Source organism: Phycodurus eques, chromosome 8 (genome assembly GCF_024500275.1).
Source record: "Phycodurus eques isolate BA_2022a chromosome 8, UOR_Pequ_1.1, whole genome shotgun sequence".
Classification (NCBI taxonomy): domain Eukaryota; kingdom Metazoa; phylum Chordata; class Actinopteri; order Syngnathiformes; family Syngnathidae; genus Phycodurus; species Phycodurus eques.
Window position 1 is genome coordinate 12,732,177 of NC_084532.1, and position 22,595 is coordinate 12,754,771.

A 22,595-nucleotide genomic window follows, 5' to 3' on the forward strand; every position below is an offset into this window, starting at 1 on the left:
ATTTATATTTTGAATATATTAGGCGACATATGTAAAATTGGCTTTCCTTTTCTTTTTTCCCCTTTTTTGTGCACATTGGCATTCATTTGCAATCTTGACGCAGAGGGCTGAGCATCTCCCGCTCTGGAGGGTGTCTCAGAAGTCTCCAATAGCACCACCAAAAAAAAGCCACTAGATTTGTTGCTCCTCACTTTCGGGGTTGCTAAATATGCTAAATATGTTTTGCTTTGTTTGATGCCCTAGCTATGCCCCTGGTTGTCATGTTAACAAAAGCTGAATGTATTATTATTTAAAGCCCTATTTGGAATTTGGAGAAGACATCACCGCTCTCCCAAAACATCACAATTTGAACCTGAGTGCGATAAGTGGATATGTTGACCACAATTCCTGAAACTTTATGTATTTTGACCGAAGAATGTCATATACCTTTAATCAAGTCTCCTGGGAACTCTTAAATTGTGAGGGTACAAAAAATGGGTTGTCTCGTTTCAATGGATTTTTGTTTCCCTCATTAGTCTTAATTTTCACAACTTGGAAAATAGACAAAAATAAATAAATATTTTGTTAATGACTTTTTTTCCCCACTGGGTATTGATGCTATTTATCTTCTTTTAAAAATATATTTTGTGTGATTTTTAAGTTCATTTGAGCTCTCTTCGTAACTGTCTATCGAAAAAAAAAAAAATTTCCCCCCCTCAGCACTCTTACTCTTCCTTTTTAGTCAATCCTGCAGTCGACTCGCCATCTCAACAGACCAAAAACTATGCAGAAATTGATTCTATTTTCATCTCTATTTGCTTTCAACCTGCCAAGTTTCCAGCTCAAGTATGCTGGATGAATACGTGGCTTCATTTGTAACGTGGAGAAACACAAGGGACTGAAGATGTTTCCTGCGTGACACAGAAGCACATTGTTCACTTTGTACCAAGAAGGAAAAAGGGCCAAAATTTGTCGAGGTAGTTTTGATCCCTCCCATGTCACCGCGAGTGCGCGGGTGTTCTAAGGAATCCCTAATCCATGTCTTCTTCTTCTTCTTCTTCTTCTTCTGTGGTGGTGTGTTTCAGAGAAGTGTGAGGGAGAGTTGGAAGAAAAAAATTGATATTTATGTAAATACATGTTTTCTCACAGTGTTATTATTGTATCTTCACGGTGTAGGCTTTTGTGTATTAATAGAGGTTAGTTTTTTTTCGTAAGGTTTTGTCCGTGCCTCGTGGCGAGGATGGCGCCGCCTGAGACGCCACCGTCTCTGAGGCACGGCGTGCGGATTGTGCCACAGCCTAGCTTCACGGTGGAGCAAGTGCTGCTGGCTGTTGGCGAACAGGTGGGATATATGCATATCTCACATGCATCCCGCATGAATAAAGCGGTGGTCGTGTTTTTTAAGCAACAAAAATATGTAACGGAACTTATAGAGAATGGATTAATTCTAAACGACGAGTTTATCCCAGTTTCCCCGCTGGCCGTACCGTCAACACGGATCACTATTTCGGGCGTCCCTCCGTTTATTTCGAACGAGGCGCTGGAACGGGAGCTGAAGCGTTTTGGTAAGTTTGCTAGCGGATTTCGTAATGTTGGGTTAGGATGCAAGAATGAAAAACTGAAGCATGTTCAGTCTTTTAGACGACAGGTTTTCATGTTTTTAGACTCTCAGACGCAGACGTTGGATGTTTCTTTCCGTGTTCGTCATGAGGAAGGAATGTACATGGTGTATGCGAGCTCGGGAAGCATCAAATGTTTTGAGTGTGGAGATGTTGGTCATAAACGGGTGGCGTGTCCGCATAACAATGCTACAGTGAGACCTGCTGCTGTTGATAGCCCCGAGGAGCACGCCCAGGCAGGTCCGGTTGTGGACGGGGTCGTTGACGTTGAGGAGCGGACGGCTGAGCCTGACTCCGTTGGAGTGGGCCCTATGAGTGTGAATGCCGTCTCGACGGCGGAGGTACCCCTTGCTGAAAGCAGTGGATCGGCGGCGGCGAAGGTAGAGGGACAACGTGCTATTATGGAGAAGGATGAAAGTAAGAATGACATGCAAATTATAGAACAGAATAGTATTGTTGCTCGGATGAAAATGGCACCGGCTAGTGATGTGAGACAGCAGCTGAAGGCTGATATAGTAGACCAGGTTCAGCATGGTGATGGTAGCCAGGCTATGGGGCTGGAGACTGATGGTGACTCTGATGGTGCTTCAATTGCTGACAGCGTTTCCCAGAGTAAGGATTTATACCCTTTGAAAGAATTAGATGAGTTTTTGGAGGATACATTCGGTAAAACGGTTGATGTACAAGAATATTTTCCAGATGTTAGAAAGTTTGTGAAGACTGTGAGTACCCTACAAAAGGTGGTAGGAACAGACTTGCTTGATGACAAGAAGAGATATCGCCTGAGGAAGCATGTGACTGCTGCTAGGAAAATTTTAAGTGGTAAAAGACAGAAAAAATTGAAAGTTGATTATTAAATTAGGAATGGAACTACAACACTGGGTGTTTTCTCTGCTGTTGTCTCTTGGCTGGTTGGTTTTCTCTCTCTTTTATTAATATGAATTCTTTACGTGTTGCATCCTTAAATATTAACGGGGGTAGAAATGCACAGAAGAGGGCGCTAGTGTTAGAAATCCTAAAACAAAAAAGAATCGATATCGCTATGTTGCAAGAAACACACAGTGATAATTTAAATGAAACGGACTGGGGGCTATGTTGGGGCGGTCAGTACGTTCTCAGTCATGGCTCTAATCTTAGTGCGGGGGTCGGTATATTATTTAGTCCCACTCTTAGTGTTAATGTTTTAGCGATCACAGAAATAGTTGCAGGGAGGATTGTAATGGTTCAAGCGGAAATCCAAAACATTATGTTTAAATTTGTGAATGTATATGCACCAAATTGCGGGCGGGACCGTTTGAGTTTATTCAAAGTACTAAAGGAAAATTTGGACAACTGTGATAAAGTAGAATGTGTTTTAGTTGGGGGGGACTGGAACTGTTGCACCGATCCCGCTTTAGATAGAATAGGACAGGAGCTCCATACCCAGTCGTCCTGTTTCTTGTCAAAGATGACTAAGGAGTTGGATTTAGATGATGTGTGGAGGACAAAGCATCCGACCGACAGACAATATACCCGAATGAAAGTTTTTGATGGCGTGGTTACTGCAGCCAGATTAGACAGATTTTATATGTCTGTGGCTTTTAACACCAGGGCAATTAATTGTCAAATTTCCCCAGTTGGGTTTACAGATCATCATTTGGTATTATTGGAACTAATTTTGTCCCACATGGACAAGCCGAAATCATTCTGGCATTTTAATGTCAAATTTTTACATGATTTTGTTTTTTGTAAAAATTTTAAATTGTTTTGGAGTAATTGGAGAGCCAAGAAAGAGTTTTTTCCCTCCTTAATTCAGTGGTGGGAGGTAGGAAAAAGTCAAGTGAAAGTGTTTTGCCAACAGTACGCATCCTACTCTAGTATTAATACTAGGAAGGCTATAGAGAAACTAGAAGAGGACATTGAGGTTTTGGAGAGTGTGGCTGCTGAAAATACCGAGCAGTTAAAAAAAAAAAGACAGCAGTTGACTTGTTTTCTTCAAGAGAAGGCTAAAGGAGCTTTGGTCCGGTCACGGTTTACCACACTGAGGGACATCGATGCACCCACCTCCTTCTTTTTTAACCTGGAGAGATCTTTTGGACAGAGGAAACAAATGGTGTGCCTACAGCGGCCTGATGGGACGCTGACTTCAGATCCTGCAGAAATGAGAAGGCTCGCGGTGTCTTTCTACTCCAACCTGTTTGAGGCAGAAAGGTGCGATGGAAGGGCTACCGAGACACTACTTCAGGGTGTCCCTCAGCTGGGATCTGATGTACAAGATGTCCTGGGTTCTGACATTACTCTAAAGGAATTGACGACTGCGGTGACCCAGTTGACCTCTGGTAAGGCCCCAGGTTTGGATGGAATACCAGCAGATTTCTATAAACACTTTTGGAATATAATTGGGATTGACTTGTTGGAGGTTTTCAAGGACTCCTTTGGGAGAGGGACTCTTCCAGCTTCCTGTCGGCGTGCGGTGATCTCTCTTCTGCCAAAAAAGGGGGATTTAACTTTGCTCAAAAATTGGAGACCTGTTGCCTTACTATGTACCGACTATAAAATTTTATCCAAAGTTTTGGCAAATAGACTAAAAGTTTATATGGACATCGTAATTGGTGAAGACCAGTCGTACTGCATCCCTGGCAGATCTTTGTTGGACAATTTATTTTTAATGAGAGATATTTTTGATGTGTGCAAGGCATACGGTGTTGATGTAGGCATTATTTCTATTGATCAGGAAAAAGCATTTGATCGGGTGGATCTTTCTTTCTTATTTTCCACATTGCGCGCATTTGGAGTTGGGGAGCACTTTGTATCATGGGTGAGACTCCTGTATGAGAGTGCATGTTGTGTAGTTAAGGTTGGGGGAGGACTGAGCAGACCAGTCGTGGTCGGGGGAGGGATTAGACAAGGCTGTCCTATTTCGGGACTATTGTATAGTTTTGCTATCGAGCCTCTCCTATTGAGACTTAGGAAAACTTTGAAAGGTCTATGTCTGCCAGAGATGACTTATAGCCTTCCCATAGTCGTGACATAGAGGCACTGAGAGAAAGTCTAACGCTGTATGAAAAGGCTTCCTCAGCTAAGGTAAATTGGGAAAAGAGTGAGGCATGCTGGGTTGGTAATCCAACACAGGCGACTGCGTATGGTCTCCCTGGTGGCCTAACATGGGGAAATAGTGGGTTGAGAATTCTGGGGATTTATTTGGGTGACGACAAGATGGTTGCTAAAAATTGTGAGGGAGTGCTGGGAAAAGTGCAAGCTAAGTTGTCTAGATGGAAATGGTTGCTACCTCAGCTGTCCTACAGGGGAAGAACTCTGATTGTAAACAATCTCGTCGCCTCTCTTTTGTGGCACAGACTTCAGGTGTTAGCACCCCCACCAGGACTGATTAAACAGCTACAGAAGATGCTGGTGGACTTTTTTTGGTCTGGTCATCACTGGATGAGAGCGTCAGTCCTGTATCTCCCTGTGACGGAAGGGGGGCAAGGCCTTATAGACATTGCCTCCAGGATGGCTGGTTTTCGTTTACAGACGGCACAGAGACTGTTGTACAAAGACTCAATCTGCTGGTCAGCCGTCGCTCGTCTGCTGCTCCGGAGGGCCGGACGGCTAGGTTATGACAAACATCTGTTTCTGCTGTCCTCTAGCTCCGGTTTGGATGGACTGTCACCTTTTTACAGCTCTGTCCTTGATGCTTGGCAGACTTTGGACTTTACTCGAGCCTCTGCAGAGCCTGGATTGTGGTTGTTTGAAGAGCCACTATTCAATAACAGTTTTCTACCTTTGAGTGCCTTTTCGTCTGACACAATGAGAAGCGCTTTCAGGGAGGCAGGGATTGTGAAGATGGGACACCTAATGAGGACATCACCAGAGACACTGGCGGAGAAGACTGGTGTCCACTCCAACCGGGTTCTACAGGGTCTGGTGAAGGAGGTGTGGCACTTGCTGTCAGAGAAACACCAGGACTATATACGGAACAGTGATTTAGCTCGCCAGTGGAGTGAGGGGGCTGAGTACGTTTTTCCTCCTCTTGGCGTAATTCCTGCTGGGTGGGAATGGAGGGAGCAATGTGGAATCGTACTGTCCCTAAAAACTCCAAAACTTGGGAACTTCAGCTCTTGCAGTGGAAAGCGGCTGTATGAGAGCTGTGTAAAGGTGCTGAACAATGGATCGCTCACTGGAGTCAGAGAGTCGAGGTGGACAGAGGTGTTTGGTTCGGAATTTTCCCCAAAAGGAAGCTGGTGGGTCCTGTATAAACCTCCTGTTGAAAAACGGATGGGTGACATCCAATGGAGGATTATACATGGAATAATAGCTACGAACAGATACAGAGCTCACTTTGACCCTAGCACTGGGGAAGGTTGTCCTTTTTGTTTACACCCAGAGACATTGGACCACTTAGTGCTTCTATGTCCCCGTTTGGCTGTTTTCTTTAAAATGTTAAAGGAGTGGGTGGAGGGGTTGGGAGAGATTTTCTCTTTCCATCTTTTTATTTTTGGACCAATTTATTCCAGAAAAAGAAAGAAAACTGTGGTGTTAATGAATTTTATGTTTGCAAGTGCTAAATTGGCTATATGGAAAAGTAGGAAAAACAAGATTGTTGGAGCTAGTTGGACTGATCCTCTTTACTGTTTGAGAGGGTTGGTGGCAGCCCGTTTAAGGGTGGAGCACACCTTTTATACGGTTACCAATAATCTGGAGGATTTTGTGGATCGGTGGGCTATTGGGAATGTTTTGTGTTCAGTAGATGAATATGGATCACTGGTGTTGAATTTTTAAATTTTAGTTTTTTATTTTGTGTACATTTTCATTTGTTTTGTTTTAAATATGTTTCTGGTGATATCCTTTTTCATGTTTTTAAAGTAAATACATATTGGGATCTTTTTTTTGTCAAAAGGTGTGCTAAATAAAGTTTCTTGAAAAAGTCAAAAAAGTCTTCTTCTTGGCTTGAGCTGCTACAAGACGATCACTCACACAAAGCAAAGGTACGCTTGGTGTGGAAGATCTTCCCATCAAACATCATTGGGCGATGGCTGAACTCCAAGAGGGAAGCTCTGTTCTTCCCAGAAGAGTGGCAGCCGTTGAGCACTGCGGCTGTTCCCGAGGCTCCCGTTTGCAGTAGGTGGTCCAACCCTTCGGCCAAGTAACTTTCCGCTTCCTCATTGTTCTCTGCAATTGTCTTTCCACTCGTCCGCTGATGGGTGTGACAGATGGTGTCTCTCTCTGGAGACGTGCCATATTCATAAGCTAATCTCATTAAATATGAAACCTTTTTCCTACGATCACATGAAATTGTTCACACTGATGATGAAAACATTGACTGTTATGTTGATTGTTAGACTTCTACTGAAGTGTAACTTGATGACAACATCCTCAACTGTCCCCATCTCAACCCAGGTGTACAGTACATGATGCGTGCTTGTCACTTTTCTAGACTTATTTATTTCACTATTTATATACTTCATATTTGTTCTTACTTGTGCTTTTTGTTGTAATACAATTTCTTGTAAAATTCGGGTTTTCATTGTAATAATTAAATTAAGTATTAATACAAAAAGATTTTCATACAATTAGATCTTTCGTCTCAAAACTTAAGTTGCATAAAATGTCTTTTCAAGGAACATTAATAGCTTTTGTGTGAATTACTTATATATATATATATATATATATATATATACATACATATACATACATACATACACATACAGTGGGTACAGAAAGTATTCAGACCCCCTTAAATTTGTCACTCTTTGTTCTATTGCAGCCATTTGCTAAAATCATTTAAGTACATTTTTACCACATTAATGTATATACAGCACCCCATATTGACAGAAAAAAAACCCCGGAATTGTTGAATTACAATTAGAATTAAGGCCAAAAAGTTCTATCTCGGTCTCATCAGACCAGAGAATCTTATTACTCACCATCTCGGAGTCCTTCAGGTGTTTTTTTTTTTTTTTTTAGCAAACTCCATGCGGGGCTTTCAAGTGTCTTACACTGAGGAGAGGCTTCCATCGGGCCACTCTGCCGTAAAGCCTCGACTGGTGGAGGGCTGCAGTGATGGTTGACTTTCTAGAACCTTCTCCCATCTCCCGACTGCATCTCTGGAGCTCAGCCACGGTGATCTTCGGGTTCTTCTTTACCTCTCTCACCAAGGCTCTTCTCCCCGGATTGCTCAATTTGGCCAGATGGCCAGCTCGAGGAAGGGTTCTGATCGTCCCAAAACTCTTCCATTTAAGGATTACGGAGGCCACTGTGCTCTTTGGAACCTTAAGTGCAGCAGAATTTTTTTTTTGTAACTTTGGCCAGACCTTGCCACTCTGAGCTCTTCAAGGAGTTCCTTTGACCTCATGATTCTTATTTGCTCTGACATGCACTGTAAAGAAGAAGAAGAAGAAGAAGAAGAATAGAAGAATCACCTTTTATTGTCATGAACATGCATGCACACGAAATTTGTTCTCTGCATTTTACCCATCACAATGAACACATACACATGTTAGTGGAACACACTGGAGCAGGGGGCAGCTGAAGCGCCCGGGAAGCAAAGTGTAAGGTCATATAGACGGTTATGTACAGTTATATAGACAAGTGTTTGGCTTTCCTAAACAAGTCCATCCATCATTCCATTTTCTGGACCGCTTTATCCTCACTAGGGACGCAGGGGTGCTGCAAAACGTTGTGCGGTGCGGATTTAAATCAGTCCATTTTGAGGAAGCGGCTACTCTAATCCGAGCACAGATCACTAACGTGTATGTGTTCACTGTGATGGGTTAAATGCAGAGAACAAATTGTGTGTGCATGCAAGCATGTTCATGATAATAAAAGGTGATTCTTCTTTTTCTTCTAGAAAATATTATGTAAAAACTATAAAGTACGTTTGAATGCTGCTTCTGCGTGATCAAAAGGTTTCCACGGTGAGGGTCTTGAACAGCTGCATGGAGCATCTGGGACAGTGGCAACGCGCCTGTTTTTTTGCTTTGCGTTTCCCGCCAGCAGCCCGGCCGGGAAAGCTGCTGGAAAAAGGCGCAATGCAAATGGCTGCAGGTTGAAATGATCCAGAAGGATCACATCATAATAATTATGTGCAGTGAAGTACAAGAACAATAAATGTATTCATAGCACACACTTCATTGTTTGGATTCTCAGCAAAAAGCAGCTCCACAACGCTGAAAGTGGAACCTTTTTAATTGACTGTGAACACATCTCGCCTCATTATTGAGATTCTGCTGTGCAGTGCAGAAACACAAAGTACCACCGCCAACATGTCTTTACACGAATCAAAAGTAAGCATTATTATCTTTGTAAAATGTACAATCTTTGATGAAGCGCTTGAATTGGAGCCAATTAGAAGGACGCGTGTACCTAATGCATCTGCCTCACAGTTCTGAGGACCCGGTTTCAAATCTGGCCTCGCCTGTGTGGAGTTTGCAACATGCACGGGCAGGTTGATTGAAGACACTAAGTTGCCCGTAGGTGTGAATGCGAGTGCGAATGGTTGTTTGTTTCTATGTGCCCTGTGATTGGCTGGCGACCAGTTCAGGGTGTACCCCGCCTCTGGCCCGAAGATGGCTGCGATAGGCTCCAGCCCGCCCGCAACCCTAGTGAGGATAAGCGGTATGGGAAATTGATGGATTGGTGTGTGTTTTGTTGTGTCCAATGAGTGTAACTACGTTATGTCCAGGGATGACAAGTGGAAGCTTTGACGTCAGTCAGCACTGGACTGTAACATGTTTTTATAGAGGGGAACATCTCCTGTGGTGGCCCTCCATTTCTCCACAGGCGAGCACACCGCACACTTCCTGGAAAACAACCAGAACCAAGGCCATAGCGTGCATTTGTGTGTGTGTGTGTGTGTGTGTGTGGGCCAACACACATTACAACCCTTGGCCAAAGATCATATGGTCACATGGATCTCCTATAAAAAATTTCCTCAACTGCCTGAGGGAATTCTTTCCTTCCATTCAACATGCATCATATGCGCAATGACCTATGTGAACAACATTTTATTATTTTTTTAAACAATTCTGCATTCCTTACTCTTAAAGACATCCAGTGGATATAAGGTTGCCACAACCCTGTTCGAACGACAGGATTTTGTGACATGAAAAATGAGATCAAGATAAATCTTTTCAAAAACATTGCCACCACTAATGCGACCCAGAACCTGCACGACTCAATTGATTCTTCTTTTTCATCTTTTCGAGTGGAGATAAAAAAGAAACAACTGCGCACACTTCTTACAACTCAGATGTTATAAGAAAAAGAAAAAAAAAATTCACTTTTTGTCATGCTAAAAATTTTACATATGACCTGACAGTAGAATATTATTAAAATATCTTGTGAAAAATCATCTCTCTCTGGCCCCACTTTATGTTTTTCAATTATTTTACAACTGGACACGATGCGACAGGAACAGCCAATCAGAGAGTGTAAAGACAATAATTTCTCGTTCACTCCCATTTACCGTGCACCCAAGCTGCTGCACACGGTGCCTTGCGGAGATACTGCGGATTCTCACAGAGGAGACTGATATATCTTCGTGACTGGATTATTGAATTGGTTAGCATCAGAATTAAACCGAAGGAATTGGACAGCTCTCTACTTCAAATCAAAGGCAAACATATGCGGTATAACAGCGGTTTCCTACATGTTCGAGTGCATGACTGAACTGGAAAACAACTGGCGCCGGTGTCACCGTCAGGTATGTTGATCCCCTCTCATATTTTTTAATTGATTGTACATTCTCAAAATGACATCAAACCACCAGAAAGTATTCACACCACTTCACTTTTTCCACATTTTGCTGTTACAGACTTATTCTGAAACTGATTTGAGTGTAGTTTTCTTTATTTAAAAAAAACAACAAAAACCTACTTAGAATATCCCATAATGACAAAGTAAAAAGATATTTTCAGACAGTTGTGCACATTTATTGAAAATGTAAACATAATAGGTACATAACTATTCACACCTTCAGCTTAATATTCTGTTGAAGCACCTTTGGCAGCAATCACAGCCTCTTCTTGGGTATGTCTCTCCGAGCTTGGCACACCTGTTTTGTGGCATTTTCTCCCATTCTTCTCTGCAGATCCTCTCAAGGTCAGTCAGGCTGGATGGGCAGCGCCGGTAGACCGCCATTTTCACACGCTGCTCCTGAAGCCACTCCTTTGTTATGTTGGCTGTGTGCTTTGCATCACACCGTAGCCTGTGTTCCAGAGCACTCTGGAGCAAATTCTCTTGAAGAATTTCTCTATATTTCGCAGCTGTCATCTTACCCTCTATGCGGACTTGTCGTCCAATTCCTGCATGCAGAAAAACAGCCCCACAGCATGATGCCGCCACCACCATGCTTCACAGTAGGGACGGTGTCAGTCAGCTGATGAGCTGTGGCTCCTCTTCTCCAGATATGACGCTTGCAATTCAGGCCAAAAAGTTCTATTTTGGTTTCATCAGACCAGAGAATTTTGTTTCTGCAGCTCTGAGGATCCTTAAGGTGCCTTTTGGAAAAGTTCCAAGTGGGTTGCCACGTGCCTTTTAGTGACAAGTGGCTTCGGGCTGGCCACTGTACCATAAAGGCCTGAATGGTGGCGTGCTTTAGCAATGGTGGACCTTCTTGATGGTTCTCCTATCTCCGCAAGGGAACACTGGACTCCACCTTGGTGACCATAAGGTTCTTGTTCACCTCTCCGACCAAGGCCCTTCTTCCCGGGGTTATTCGGCTTGGTCGGACGGCCAGATCTAGGAAGGGTCCCGGTGGTTCCAATCTCCTTACGTTTCCAAATAATTGAGACCACAGTTCTTTTTGGGGCCTTCGATGCTGCTGAAATTCTTTTTTATCCTTGCCCAGATTTGTGCCTCGACACAATCCGGTCTCGGAGGTCTGCAGACAATTCCTTACCGCAGGTGGACTCCATTCAAGATGTCGAAGCAACTCAAGGATGATCAGTGGAAAACAGATGGAGCTAAGCTTAAGTTTGAGTGTCATAGCAAACGGTGTGAACACTGATTGCAAAACGTAGAAAATGGGAAGGGGTGTGAATACTTTCTGGTGGCACTTTATATGCACTCGGAGGCGGCCGGGCGAGTGCGACGCAAATCTCCCAAACGTGTCCACATCCCAGCCGTAAGAGCTCCTTGGCCCAACCACATTAATTTCACTTTCCCTCGAAGAAATTTTTTCTTTTATCAACTTAGTTGTTCATGTCATACGCCACATCAATGGTGGGGAAAGTTTTGATCATGGAATATAATGGAAATGTAATCTAAAAAAAAAAAAAACAACTGTTCCCTTTAAGGATGTGCACATTACATAATAGGAAAAAGTATAGAAAATGTCGCTTTGTTTTTCTCCTGAAGTGTCGGGCTCCCTCCTTTCCAAGAATTTAGCATATGTCAAGACTTTAGACAGTCGTTTTCCATCCACATTTGTACGTTTTAAAATGCTAGTTTTAGCAAACGACATTCAAGTTAAAACATGGCAAACACTAGTATTGAGCTGTATTTAGTTGATCTTCACGCACAAAGCAACACAATTGACCCATCAGATTGTGTATTGAAGTTCAGCTATAATAATATACAGCACAGTACATGTAACAATATAAAAAGGGCTACATGAGTAAAAGGGAGAGAGAATAAGCAAGTATCATTCAAGTACCAGTGAACAATTTTAACATTTATATACAATATTTTTTTTTAATCCCAACTTGTCTTTTCATTTTACATGAAATAACACTGAACATGACAAGGACGTAATCATGCACTCACTTGATGGAAAGAAACTTGTAAAAAAAAAAAAGGTAATGATGACTTGACTTTCAATACTGTGTCTCAAAGAAGAAAGAAGTTTTTTCTTCCATTTTTTCTAGTCAGACTTCATGTTGCAATGCTAAACATTCAGTTAAAAGTGTACGGAATAGTCCTCTTCAACAGATCAAATACAAAAAAAAAAAAAAAAAAAGACAAAATGAATCAAATGTCTGGACAATTCACAATTTAAAACTACAGAAATTGTGATGGAAACTTTGACAATGATAAAATCGCTTACATTATCGCAAATCAACAGACTAAAAACAAAGAGGATGTGCGTATAGGCTAATAAAGGTTCTTTACAAGTGTTCAAAATGAACAAATATGTCAAGAAGCCTGATCCTATTTTCATCCTGCATCACTACCATCATCACACGGTCGACTGATTGCGTCGTTGGCATTCACCACCACACGGAATATGGAAATATATCATACACATAACTGTACATACACACACACACCTTACCTTGAGGTAAACACTGGTGGTCATGTAAGACAAATTTGTGCAAATTAAAATAAAAGGTTGATTAAAAAAAAAAAAAAAAAAGTCCAAATAAGGCCTCAAATCAATGAATAATTGAGCGTTTCTATGTGACACGAAGGAGATGAACTGGCTTCGACAGGGTACCTTTCACTTTGACTGAAGCTCGTCATCAATCAGCATTCCTTCACTTTAATGCACAGCCTGTGTTTATATGCAGGCATCTCCAAGTCAAAAGAGTACAATTTGAAGTCATATATTGAAAATTAACAGCTCGAGCCACAGAAGTGGTCATCATCAGGGTCTCTGGGGGTCGTACTGCTTGTAGCGATTCAGCTTGTCCGGGTCGTTGGAGGCCATGTGGGTGAAGTCCTGGAAAATGTCCTGGTAGGTTTCATCTCCTGCAACAAGTAAAATAAAAACACCAAATACCTTTAACAAAAATAACAAGTTTACATCTGTATAATACTAGTATTTTAAAAGAAAGTATGGATGGAATGAGATACTGTATGTACGGACAGTTAGATGGACATGGATCACCGGATGCATAAATACAAGTGCATCGCAATACATTTTTACATGAATATAAAAAAAAAATTAAAAATAAAAACGATGTCAAACCGATAAATAATTATTAAAATAGTAGAACTATAAAGACTCTAAAACTATGAAAGAGAAAATGTGAACAAAATGATACAAAACTAAGTTAAACCAAATGAGAATAAAATGACAGAACGGTAGCTACAACATTAAAATGATACACTTTAGGCCTTCTTGGGATTACTGTTTCTGATTAATCTCGAAGAATGAATCGCCTGCCTGAAATCTGACCAGTTTGTGGGTGATATGTCAATCATAACAGGATACATGGAAAAAGTCTCAAGGACCCATCTCTGAAATTGAACAGAGTCAGATATTTTGGTTTAAAGCAGCTATTTTGAGCAAATTCCACAGCATTACAAGGGAATTCACCAAAATGAGCCCCAACGAGCAGGCGGGCAGTGGTAAATTGCATATCCTGGTGACAATGTGTGCATTTTAGGGGGTCTGAACACAATGCCCCAAACCCCACTTAGGAGCACATCCTGGAAATATTTTGCCTGCACCATCTAATGCAGGTGTAATGTGGCATCAAAGTTTAATGATCATTTTGAGAAAGAGAATTTCAATTGTTCCTTACACTGGCAGCTCATCGGTCTGCTTTAGTCAACAGGGGAACTATCAAGTAATAACATCACATCATAGTAGGAATGACCTGAGAAGTGATCAGCCGGTCAACAGACGAGAATGAAAACAAAAGGGTGATGTTTAGAAGGAGCAGAAGTGAAAAGAAGAAAAAGTCAGCCATACCTGTCAGAGCCCCGGCGTGGCTGGACATATGAAAGAGAAACGAGGTCCAGAGAGACAAAAAGATGGAGCAGAAGAAGCAAGAAGACACTCACGCGCACACAAGAAGTTAGCTTGTTGTTAGCAACTGTATTGTGTTTAAAGTGCAGCCTTGTATAAACAACAAATACAGATGGGTCAAGAAAGAAGCAAACAAGAAAGGCACAAACTCTCAAGTGGGAATTTACACCAGCTGAAACAACCCAAAGCTCTCAATTCGCCACTCATAAAAAATATCTTTTTAAAAAGCGACAATTTGTGCAGTTGTAATCAGACTGCACTTCATCAGGTTCCAATTTGTTGATTGTAAGCGTAATTGAAAAAAAAAATTAAAAAAAAATGAAGCGATGAGGTGGCTTGTCGTGCATCAGAGGCGTCATTCATCATCTGATTGGCTGACTGATGAAGAGGCCCTCGCCGACTGAAGAGCAAATATGAAAATGATGATGTTGGCATCAAATCACTTGTTTGTGTTCATCTCTCCATGATTGCCGAATGCTCTTGAGGCGTGCACGCATCCACAGTCAGCAATCATCGGTTTCATCCCCCTTTTAACAGCCCACATCAAGAAAACGCTTCTTGGCATAGGTCCAAACACTCATTATTCCAAAAGTGACATGATTGGTTCTTGAGGGAAAAAAAGCAGTGTGCCAAGTGGCATTTAACAGTCCAGCAGTTCCCTACGACGCACCAGAGGGCGCTGCAGCGTAATAATCATTTTAAGGGCCAGTGTGTATGTCTGGGGGGGGGGGGGACACTAGATTTACGACAGTTCCATTCATACGGTGGCGACATAACTTTTGTGGGTCAGAACACGCCGTAGTCTGTTACAAACACAGTAATAAAATCCTAATTGCCGCATATATTTGTTATGTAGTCTGCCTTTTTGCCCAAAATCAGCTGGGACCCTTATAAGGGCAGGCGCTCTAGAAATGAATACAAATCAATAACTCTGAGGCTGCCTTCTTGTGCTGAGCGACGACGTATTCTTACACGCCGTCTGTAACTCTCGAAACCATGTACGTCGACGAGACCGTCGTCAACCGAGAACCCCCTGCAAGTACATTTAAAAGATTGTGAGGGTTAACTGAGTGTTCACACATTTGTGTTGTTTTGAGAAAAAGGGTTTCGAGAAATGTAAGCCCATGTGGGAGTGACTGAGGGCCACTACATCGTCCTACACACTGCTCCTTTAATCAAAGTGCTTGTGCACTGTCCAAATATTTGGGGCTGCAGGAACACGAGTTGAAAATGTGCTGTTTTCAGAACTCAGTCACTAGCTACACAATATGACAGCCTCCTCTTCTAATGCCACCATCTTTTCAACATCAAAAGCTAATTATCGAGACTATTGCCAGAGCATGTACTATGCCGATTTGCATTAAGAACCCAAAAACATTCACGACCATCGGTCATTTCTTACAATTCTGGATTTCCTGCCATAACATTGGATTACGATACACAAATCCTCCAGGCTTTTGACACTGTCATAACATCGTTAATTATCGGTGAAACTTCAGTCAAATCGGCTTTTCTTTCTGTCCAGTCCCGTGCATAAAAGATTTTTGTATTTTGTATTTTAAGCCAATGCACTACAGAATTCTCTGAGAACAAAATAATACCTCAAGATTGTTGCAAAACAACATCATAACAGCAAGATGTTTCGTGTTTAAACATTCAACAACAAAGTGGCACTGAAAGTTTAAGAGAGACAATTCACTGACACTAACTAACACCAACAGAAAATTGGGTAAATTCACACTTGGCAAAAAAATAACATCCTAGTAAATAGTATAATTACACAATAAACTAGGCGTCACAGGTGTCAAACTCACGTCCCAGCGGCCACATCCGGCCCATCACATAAGTTTATCTTGCCCAAAAGCAAAGCATGTGCATCAACGTCCATGATTCTTGCTAAAATCAAATTATCATATACAATAAATAAAAACATTGAGATATTGCAAGCAGTTTTTTGTTACCAAACACCTTTAACCAGTAACTTGAAGTCTTGTCCTTGACTTCTGATTTACAACTTGTTAAAAAAGTAGTTATCTATCAATTTGTTGTGTATATGTAATAGTACAAAGAGGCGTTTATATGGGTTCACAACGGCCCTCTGAGGAAAACCGTGATAACCCGCGACAAAGTTTGACACCCCTGAACCTGACATTTATTTGAAAGAAATATGCATTCCCAAACAAGGATAATTTGCCCTCACACTGAGTTGAGAATTTCCAATATTGTGGTCGAGACTTAGCAGCAAATGTAATTTAATACTGTACTGTATTTCAACCCCTATTGTGTTCAACCAATAGAAATCAGCAAGTGGGGTCTCTGAATTTAAAGGGAGGATGCAGCATCTATCTAATGTTCTCAAGCAGCTTTTCATTGTGTGTCATCAGTAAATATTTTAGCACAATGTTGACTTTTCTATCTGGAAACTGAATACTGCAGTCACGTTAGCACTCCACCCAACATTGTAGCATGCCAGGGTGCTGCTGGTCGCTGACATCAGATCATTTTCCACTGAACTGCAAGTGCCTTAAAAAGAAAGACTCTTCCAATTTGTAAGAAGCACCTGGAAAAGATTCCAGTAATTTATGATAACCAGAAAACAGGCCCCTGTATTTTTCCGCAGAGTCTGTTTATGTGACACCAATGTACAGGCCATTAAGTGTCATCCAGCTGCAGACTGATAAACTCCTGCATACACTTTCTGTACTGCATCTCAGTGGGGCTGTTCGCGTTATATTGACCTGACTGGCTGTAGGGCCCCTCGGCCTCGCGCATCTCCTCGTTCATCTTGGCCAGTCGCAGCCTGCGGAGCAGGGAGAGAGGAAACCAAATGACATTAGAAAGATTGTTATCAGCAATCAAAAATCCCCTTCCAGACAGAGCAGCTTTATGAATGATCGATGCTTCTGAATGGCCACTGAAATGTGTCTAAGCAAGCACCAAACAACGAATGACATGAACGTGATCATATAGTGACACCTTGTGGTTAAAAGTACCTCGTCCTTCATTCATGCAGACAAGTAAACTGGCACGAAAAATGTAAAATAAGCATGACGAAGCCCTCTATCCATCCGTTTTCTACGTGGCTTGTCCTCATAGGGGTCGAAGGTGAACTGGAGCCTATCCCAGCTGACTTTGGGCGAGAGGCGGGGGTACACCCTGGACTGGTCCGCTGGCCAATTGCAGGGCACACATGGACAAATGGCTATTCATACTCACATTCACACCTAGGAACAATTTAGAGTTTTCAAAGAAGCTAACAAGCATGTTTTTCAAATGCGGAAGGAAGCATAAAACAAGCATGCAAGGGAAGAACATGGAAACCCCACACAGGGAAGGAACCTCAGAACTGTAAGGCACACATGCTAAACACTAGGAAACCGTGCTGCACTGTCATCAGATCAGATTGCCTGTACTATAAACCTCCATATATAATTTCCCGCTGTCCGGGTTTATTTCTTGACAATGACCAGCACACAATGAGTCATATCTCATTAAAATGATGGACTACTCGGCAAAAATGTGTGCTGAATGCTAAACAAAATTAATGAGACGTTTACTAAGCTGAGAGTTGGAAAAGGTTCACAAACAAAAGATAGATATCTTGATGACAGGACAAAAATAAATGACACTCACAATGTAACAATGTCTGCATTGGCTGCTTCCACCGCGATGGCAAGCGGTGTTTTTTCCTCAATGTCTGCAGCATTTTGATTGGCTCCTCTTTTCAAAAATAAACACACTTGCCTGAAAGCAAGACAAGAGTCTAACATATGGTGTGACAAAGTTTAGTTTATGAGTCAAAGAGTGCGGATGACCAACCCTGTGCGTCCCAGCATGGTGGCATGGTGCAGAGGTCCTCGACCTTGAGCATCCTGCTGATTCACATTGGCTGCATTTTGGAGCAGAAACTCGCAGGTCACCAGTGAACCCTGAAATGCAACATAAATATATATATTTTTTTTTAATAATTCTGATTTTAGTCATACTTCACTGAGCCAGTGAAGCCTGCTCACCCCCCGCACGGCCATGATGAGTGGCGTCCTCTTATCATCTTCCGTGTTGACCCAGTTGACTTGGGCTCCGTGGGCCAAGGCCTCAGCCATGTCAGGCAGGCTGCGAGCACATGAAGCCCAGTAGAGCTGAAGGCCTGAACTGTACTCCTTGGGCTCGTAGAACACCATCTCCTTACAAGGCGATGGTGGAGGCAGGGTGGTTGGCATGGGCGGAGTCTCAGCAATATCTGAATAATAAAGACAAAGAAATCAGCATACATAAAGTGAGAATAACTTAGACGTGGTATTGTTAAATTCAGTTCCATCCCATTCATTGTCTACAGCATCCTCATTAGGGTGGCTGGTGACCTGGAGCCTTTTCCAGCGGACTTTGGGCGAAAGGCAGAGCAAACCCTGGAAAGGTTGTCAGCCAATTACAGGGCACACATAGACAAACTACCATTCGTGCTCAGATTCATGCCTGTGGACAATTTAGAGTCTTCAATTAACCTAACATGCATGTTTTTATTATGTGAGAGCATATCACACAATTTAAATGACAAGTTTTACAAAAGCAAAATTGTGTTTGCGAAAAGTTAAAGCACTTATAAATGTCTGTTTTCTGAAAAAACAAGAGTTCGTGTGGATATGGCTTTAGATTAGGTGAAAAACTGTTGGTTAAGTCATGAGAAGACTGACTATGTTTTTTTTACCTGCCTCTGCCAAACTACTATTAGAGGGGGTGGTGACCAGCATTTCCCTGCTGCCATCAGCGCTGTGCTGGATGCCACTGTCTGCACTTTTGACTGTGGAGAAAGAAAACGACCATCAATGAGAAACACAGATGGACAACAACCTGAAGAAATGTTTTCTGAATTTGTTTGTGGATTCAGTAACTGTAATATTATATAATTGAGACTGAGCGCTGTCTTGATATATAAAAAACAACAACATTATTATTACTTAATATTATAAGGCATTTATGAATGTGCTAGTTTACTGATTTCATCATTATGTGCTAACCATTCGTCCACCGTGCCGCTTGTTATTCATTATTATTATTGACAGATAAAGACGGAATGACGGATCCCCACAATCGGGTTTCTACATCCCAACAACATGAAGACACAGTGTACTGTATATTAATCAGGGAATCACAACAGTGTGTGAGAATCACGCTCTCCCCCAGGAAAAGACAACATGGAATATTTCTTTTTAGACAAAGAAATCCTCTATTATTAGGGTATGGATGAGGAAGAAGGCAAGAGGATGAAGGGATGTTAGGATCACAGACTCCAATTAGCAAGAGCCAAATGGACAAATGAGATGGAGAAGCAGGCCAAACATAAACATTGAATACTTACTGCTCCTGAGCTTGGAGGAGTTGTCAAAGTAGGAGAAGAGTGAGTGAAGCTCATCAGGACAGAAGAGAGAGTCCCGCCTGGCCTCCGAGCCACTGGCAACAGCTACGCAAGGGATGATGGGATTTGGGGGATGGGATTGGGCGGCACAGGGTATTGATTGAGCAGCAGGGTGGGCGGGATTGGCGATTTAAGGTAGGGCGGGTAGAGCAGGTATTAGTTCAGCAGCAAAGAACAGCCAGGGGAAGGAGACAGAGAGCGAGAGAGCGAGAGAGAGAGTGAGAGAGAGAGAGAGAGAGAGAGCGAGCGAGCGAGAGAGATAGTTATAGTAACAGGTTGGCTGACACTGGAGGAGACAGACTACGAGAGGCAATGGGACGCAAACAGAGCTTAGACATATGCTGTTCACAGAGAACACACACTATGCCAGAGGGCTTGTTCACTAAAGTGTAAAAACCACATTAAGCACACGGGAATAGGACAGGCTACGATGAGGGAAGGACTCTTAAGTTCTTGTGCTTATGTAATCACCTCTGTCACAGGCAAACCTCACTCTTTAAACTCAAATAATAAAGTCTGACAAAAGATTTAAGACTTTCAAGTCAATACATACCATACCATACAGTGTAACATTGTTGGCTAACAAGGGTCCATTTAACTCGTTCCACTGACCTGACTGTCCAGAGGTGTTGGAACCAGGTCGAAGTTTTGGGGTGGGCGGTGGTGGTCTTGGAGGAAGGTGCTCGGAGCTGTTGCTAAGTCTCTTCTCCTGTTTACTGAGGGACACCACCTTGCTCCGAAGCTCCTCGTCAGATGGCCTGCGCACAAACCTGCGATCCACGTACTTGGCTTTGATGTAAGCCTCTACTTCATGTCTGGTAAAACAAAAAGGAGAGAAGGAAATGAATAACTAGATTTTTTTTTTACACTCTCAAAAGTATGCAAAAACTACGTGATACATGCTGCTTGACACCAAATGCAAAACTATAACACGGGTTAATTACGTCCCAGCATATGATAGCAATCCCTACATACTGTGCAAATATGCCCCTAAGCGTCTTTGATGAGTGTAGGGTTAACATCTGAAAAATATGATGGGATGATTATGTGCTGTGATTAGTGCTTTGGGCTCACATTTCCCAGTGCCTTATTTCAAACCTACAGTTAATAAATAAATGATAAAAAATTACCCGTAGCCTGCATACTGCGTCAGTGAATGAGTACAGTATAGGATTATCTTTCTTGTGGGAGAAAAAAAATAAATTTTTCCCTAACAAAAGTATACCTTGGGTCTCCTGGCTGTGGTTTTCTCGCTCCCAGCTCCTCTCGCCGAGCCTCATATATCTGGTTAATAACTCCATTTCCAAGTTCACACATAAGCTGTGAAAGATGAGTTAAAAGTGGGAGAGAAAAGAAATCATCTGCACTTTGTTGGCTGAATAGATCATGCAAGCACTCAAACATCATGAAATAAGAAAATTAAATTGAAAATTAATTAAAAGTAGTTCACGTAAAGCACAGGTGTCAAACTCAAGGCCGGAGGCGAGATCTGGTCCGCCACATCATTTTATGTGACCCACGAAAGCAAATCATGTGCATCAAATTCCATGATCAAAGTTTCAAATTGTCATATGAAATGAATGTTAAAATATTGTATTTTTTGTTACCAATCCGCTTTTCAGTAACTTAACAACCTCTTATCCTTGACTTCTGACTTCAAATTGGTTATCCATCAATTTGTTCTGTATATGCAATAATATGAGGCATTAACCATTACCCATGGTTTCACAGTCATGATGAACCTCTGAATGAAACCGTAGCCCATGACAAAAATTTGTTTGACACCCCTGACATAAAGGAACAGTGTGGTTCTTGTGCATTTCTTTATGAATACTAACTATCTGTACCTTAAGTAGTTCTGGCTCCCATGAATCTAAAGTCAGGGACCGGACCTTTGAGAAATGAACTCCCAGACTCCTGCAGATGAAGAAAAATTGTCACAATGTTGATTGCAATTCATTTTGTTGTTGTTGTTGTTTTTGTAGAAGGCCAGGACGGTTCATTGCTATGAGGTCTTACATACTGTACATACTGTACTGTACATACTGTACAATGGTCGATTTAACTAATAGCATTAAAGGTTATATAGCCTCGCTATCTTTATCTCTGAACCATACTGTATGCTTAAAATTCTGTTATTTTGTTTCCCTTAAGAATATTTATAATAAAGTCAATAGGACTCAATAGACAATTTTGTATGAAGAGCAACTTATATTTGGTGTGATAACTCTAGGTATGAATGCATTACGGACACTGGGAAATGACCTGGACAGTGCACACTTGTCATTACATTTCTATGTTGCCTAGTTATTTGAATTTAATAATATAATAAAATCCTGGATATTCGTCTCACTAAGTTTACATTTCCTAAACCCCTGGAGATCAGCATTTTGTTCATTACAATCCTTATCACAATATTTTCACCTGTGAATTCCAGAGCACTGGATACAAAGAGTTATGCCGAGATTGATGCTGGCCCAGCGTGGATCTGGCTGGCCGCAGTCACAGCAACAAGCGTTGCCCGGGATGGCGATGACTTTCTGCAGGGCACTCTCCCCCTTCAGTGATCTCTCCTTGGGCTCCCCACCAGAGTCTAAGCTCCCTGTTGATGTGGAAGACTTCCTCTCCAGCTTCTGTGGTGGTAACAGCAAATAAATACTCATGATTTGTTGTGATGGTCCTTGTGGACTCAGGACACCTCAAGATTGTCAGTATACAAATCATCACAAGGGTATAAAAATTAACACACAGGTATACAAATGAACACAGACTACTATGATGATTAGCATCTTAAATCCAAGCATTGTAGATTACAAGATGATAAAATGTGCTGTTATCCATCACATTATTTTCCCCAAGTCATGTTAAGGTTATTGATTTGTTTCTGTGCAATCCTTACAGTGACAGAGCT

General features: G+C 41.9%; 1 protein-coding gene across 5 annotated transcripts in view; it reads right to left on the reverse strand.

Moving 5' to 3' along the window:
- Positions 1 to 12,102: 12,102 nt before the first annotated feature.
- Positions 12,103 to 22,595, reverse strand: part of LOC133406001 (arf-GAP with coiled-coil, ANK repeat and PH domain-containing protein 2-like) — a 54,380-nt gene continuing 43,887 nt past the window's right edge. For 3 of the 5 annotated variants that reach the window (XM_061683163.1, XM_061683162.1, XM_061683160.1), the window contains 10 exons: positions 22,109 to 22,317; positions 21,532 to 21,601; positions 20,910 to 21,004; positions 20,297 to 20,499; positions 18,977 to 19,069; positions 18,285 to 18,511; positions 18,091 to 18,200; positions 17,905 to 18,015; positions 17,010 to 17,071; positions 12,103 to 13,265 (listed from right to left, as the gene is read on the reverse strand). In XM_061683163.1, the coding sequence (XP_061539147.1) occupies positions 13,162 to 13,265; positions 17,010 to 17,071; positions 17,905 to 18,015; positions 18,091 to 18,200; positions 18,285 to 18,511; positions 18,977 to 19,069; positions 20,297 to 20,499; positions 20,910 to 21,004; positions 21,532 to 21,601; positions 22,109 to 22,317 (1,284 nt within the window). In that variant the 3' untranslated portion in view covers positions 12,103 to 13,161. Of the gene's footprint in view, positions 13,266 to 14,214; positions 17,072 to 17,904; positions 18,016 to 18,090; positions 18,201 to 18,284; positions 18,512 to 18,976; positions 19,070 to 20,296; positions 20,500 to 20,909; positions 21,005 to 21,531; positions 21,602 to 22,108; positions 22,318 to 22,595 lie in introns of all 5 variants that reach the window. The other 2 variants (XM_061683161.1, XR_009769010.1) reach the window with 2 other exon arrangements.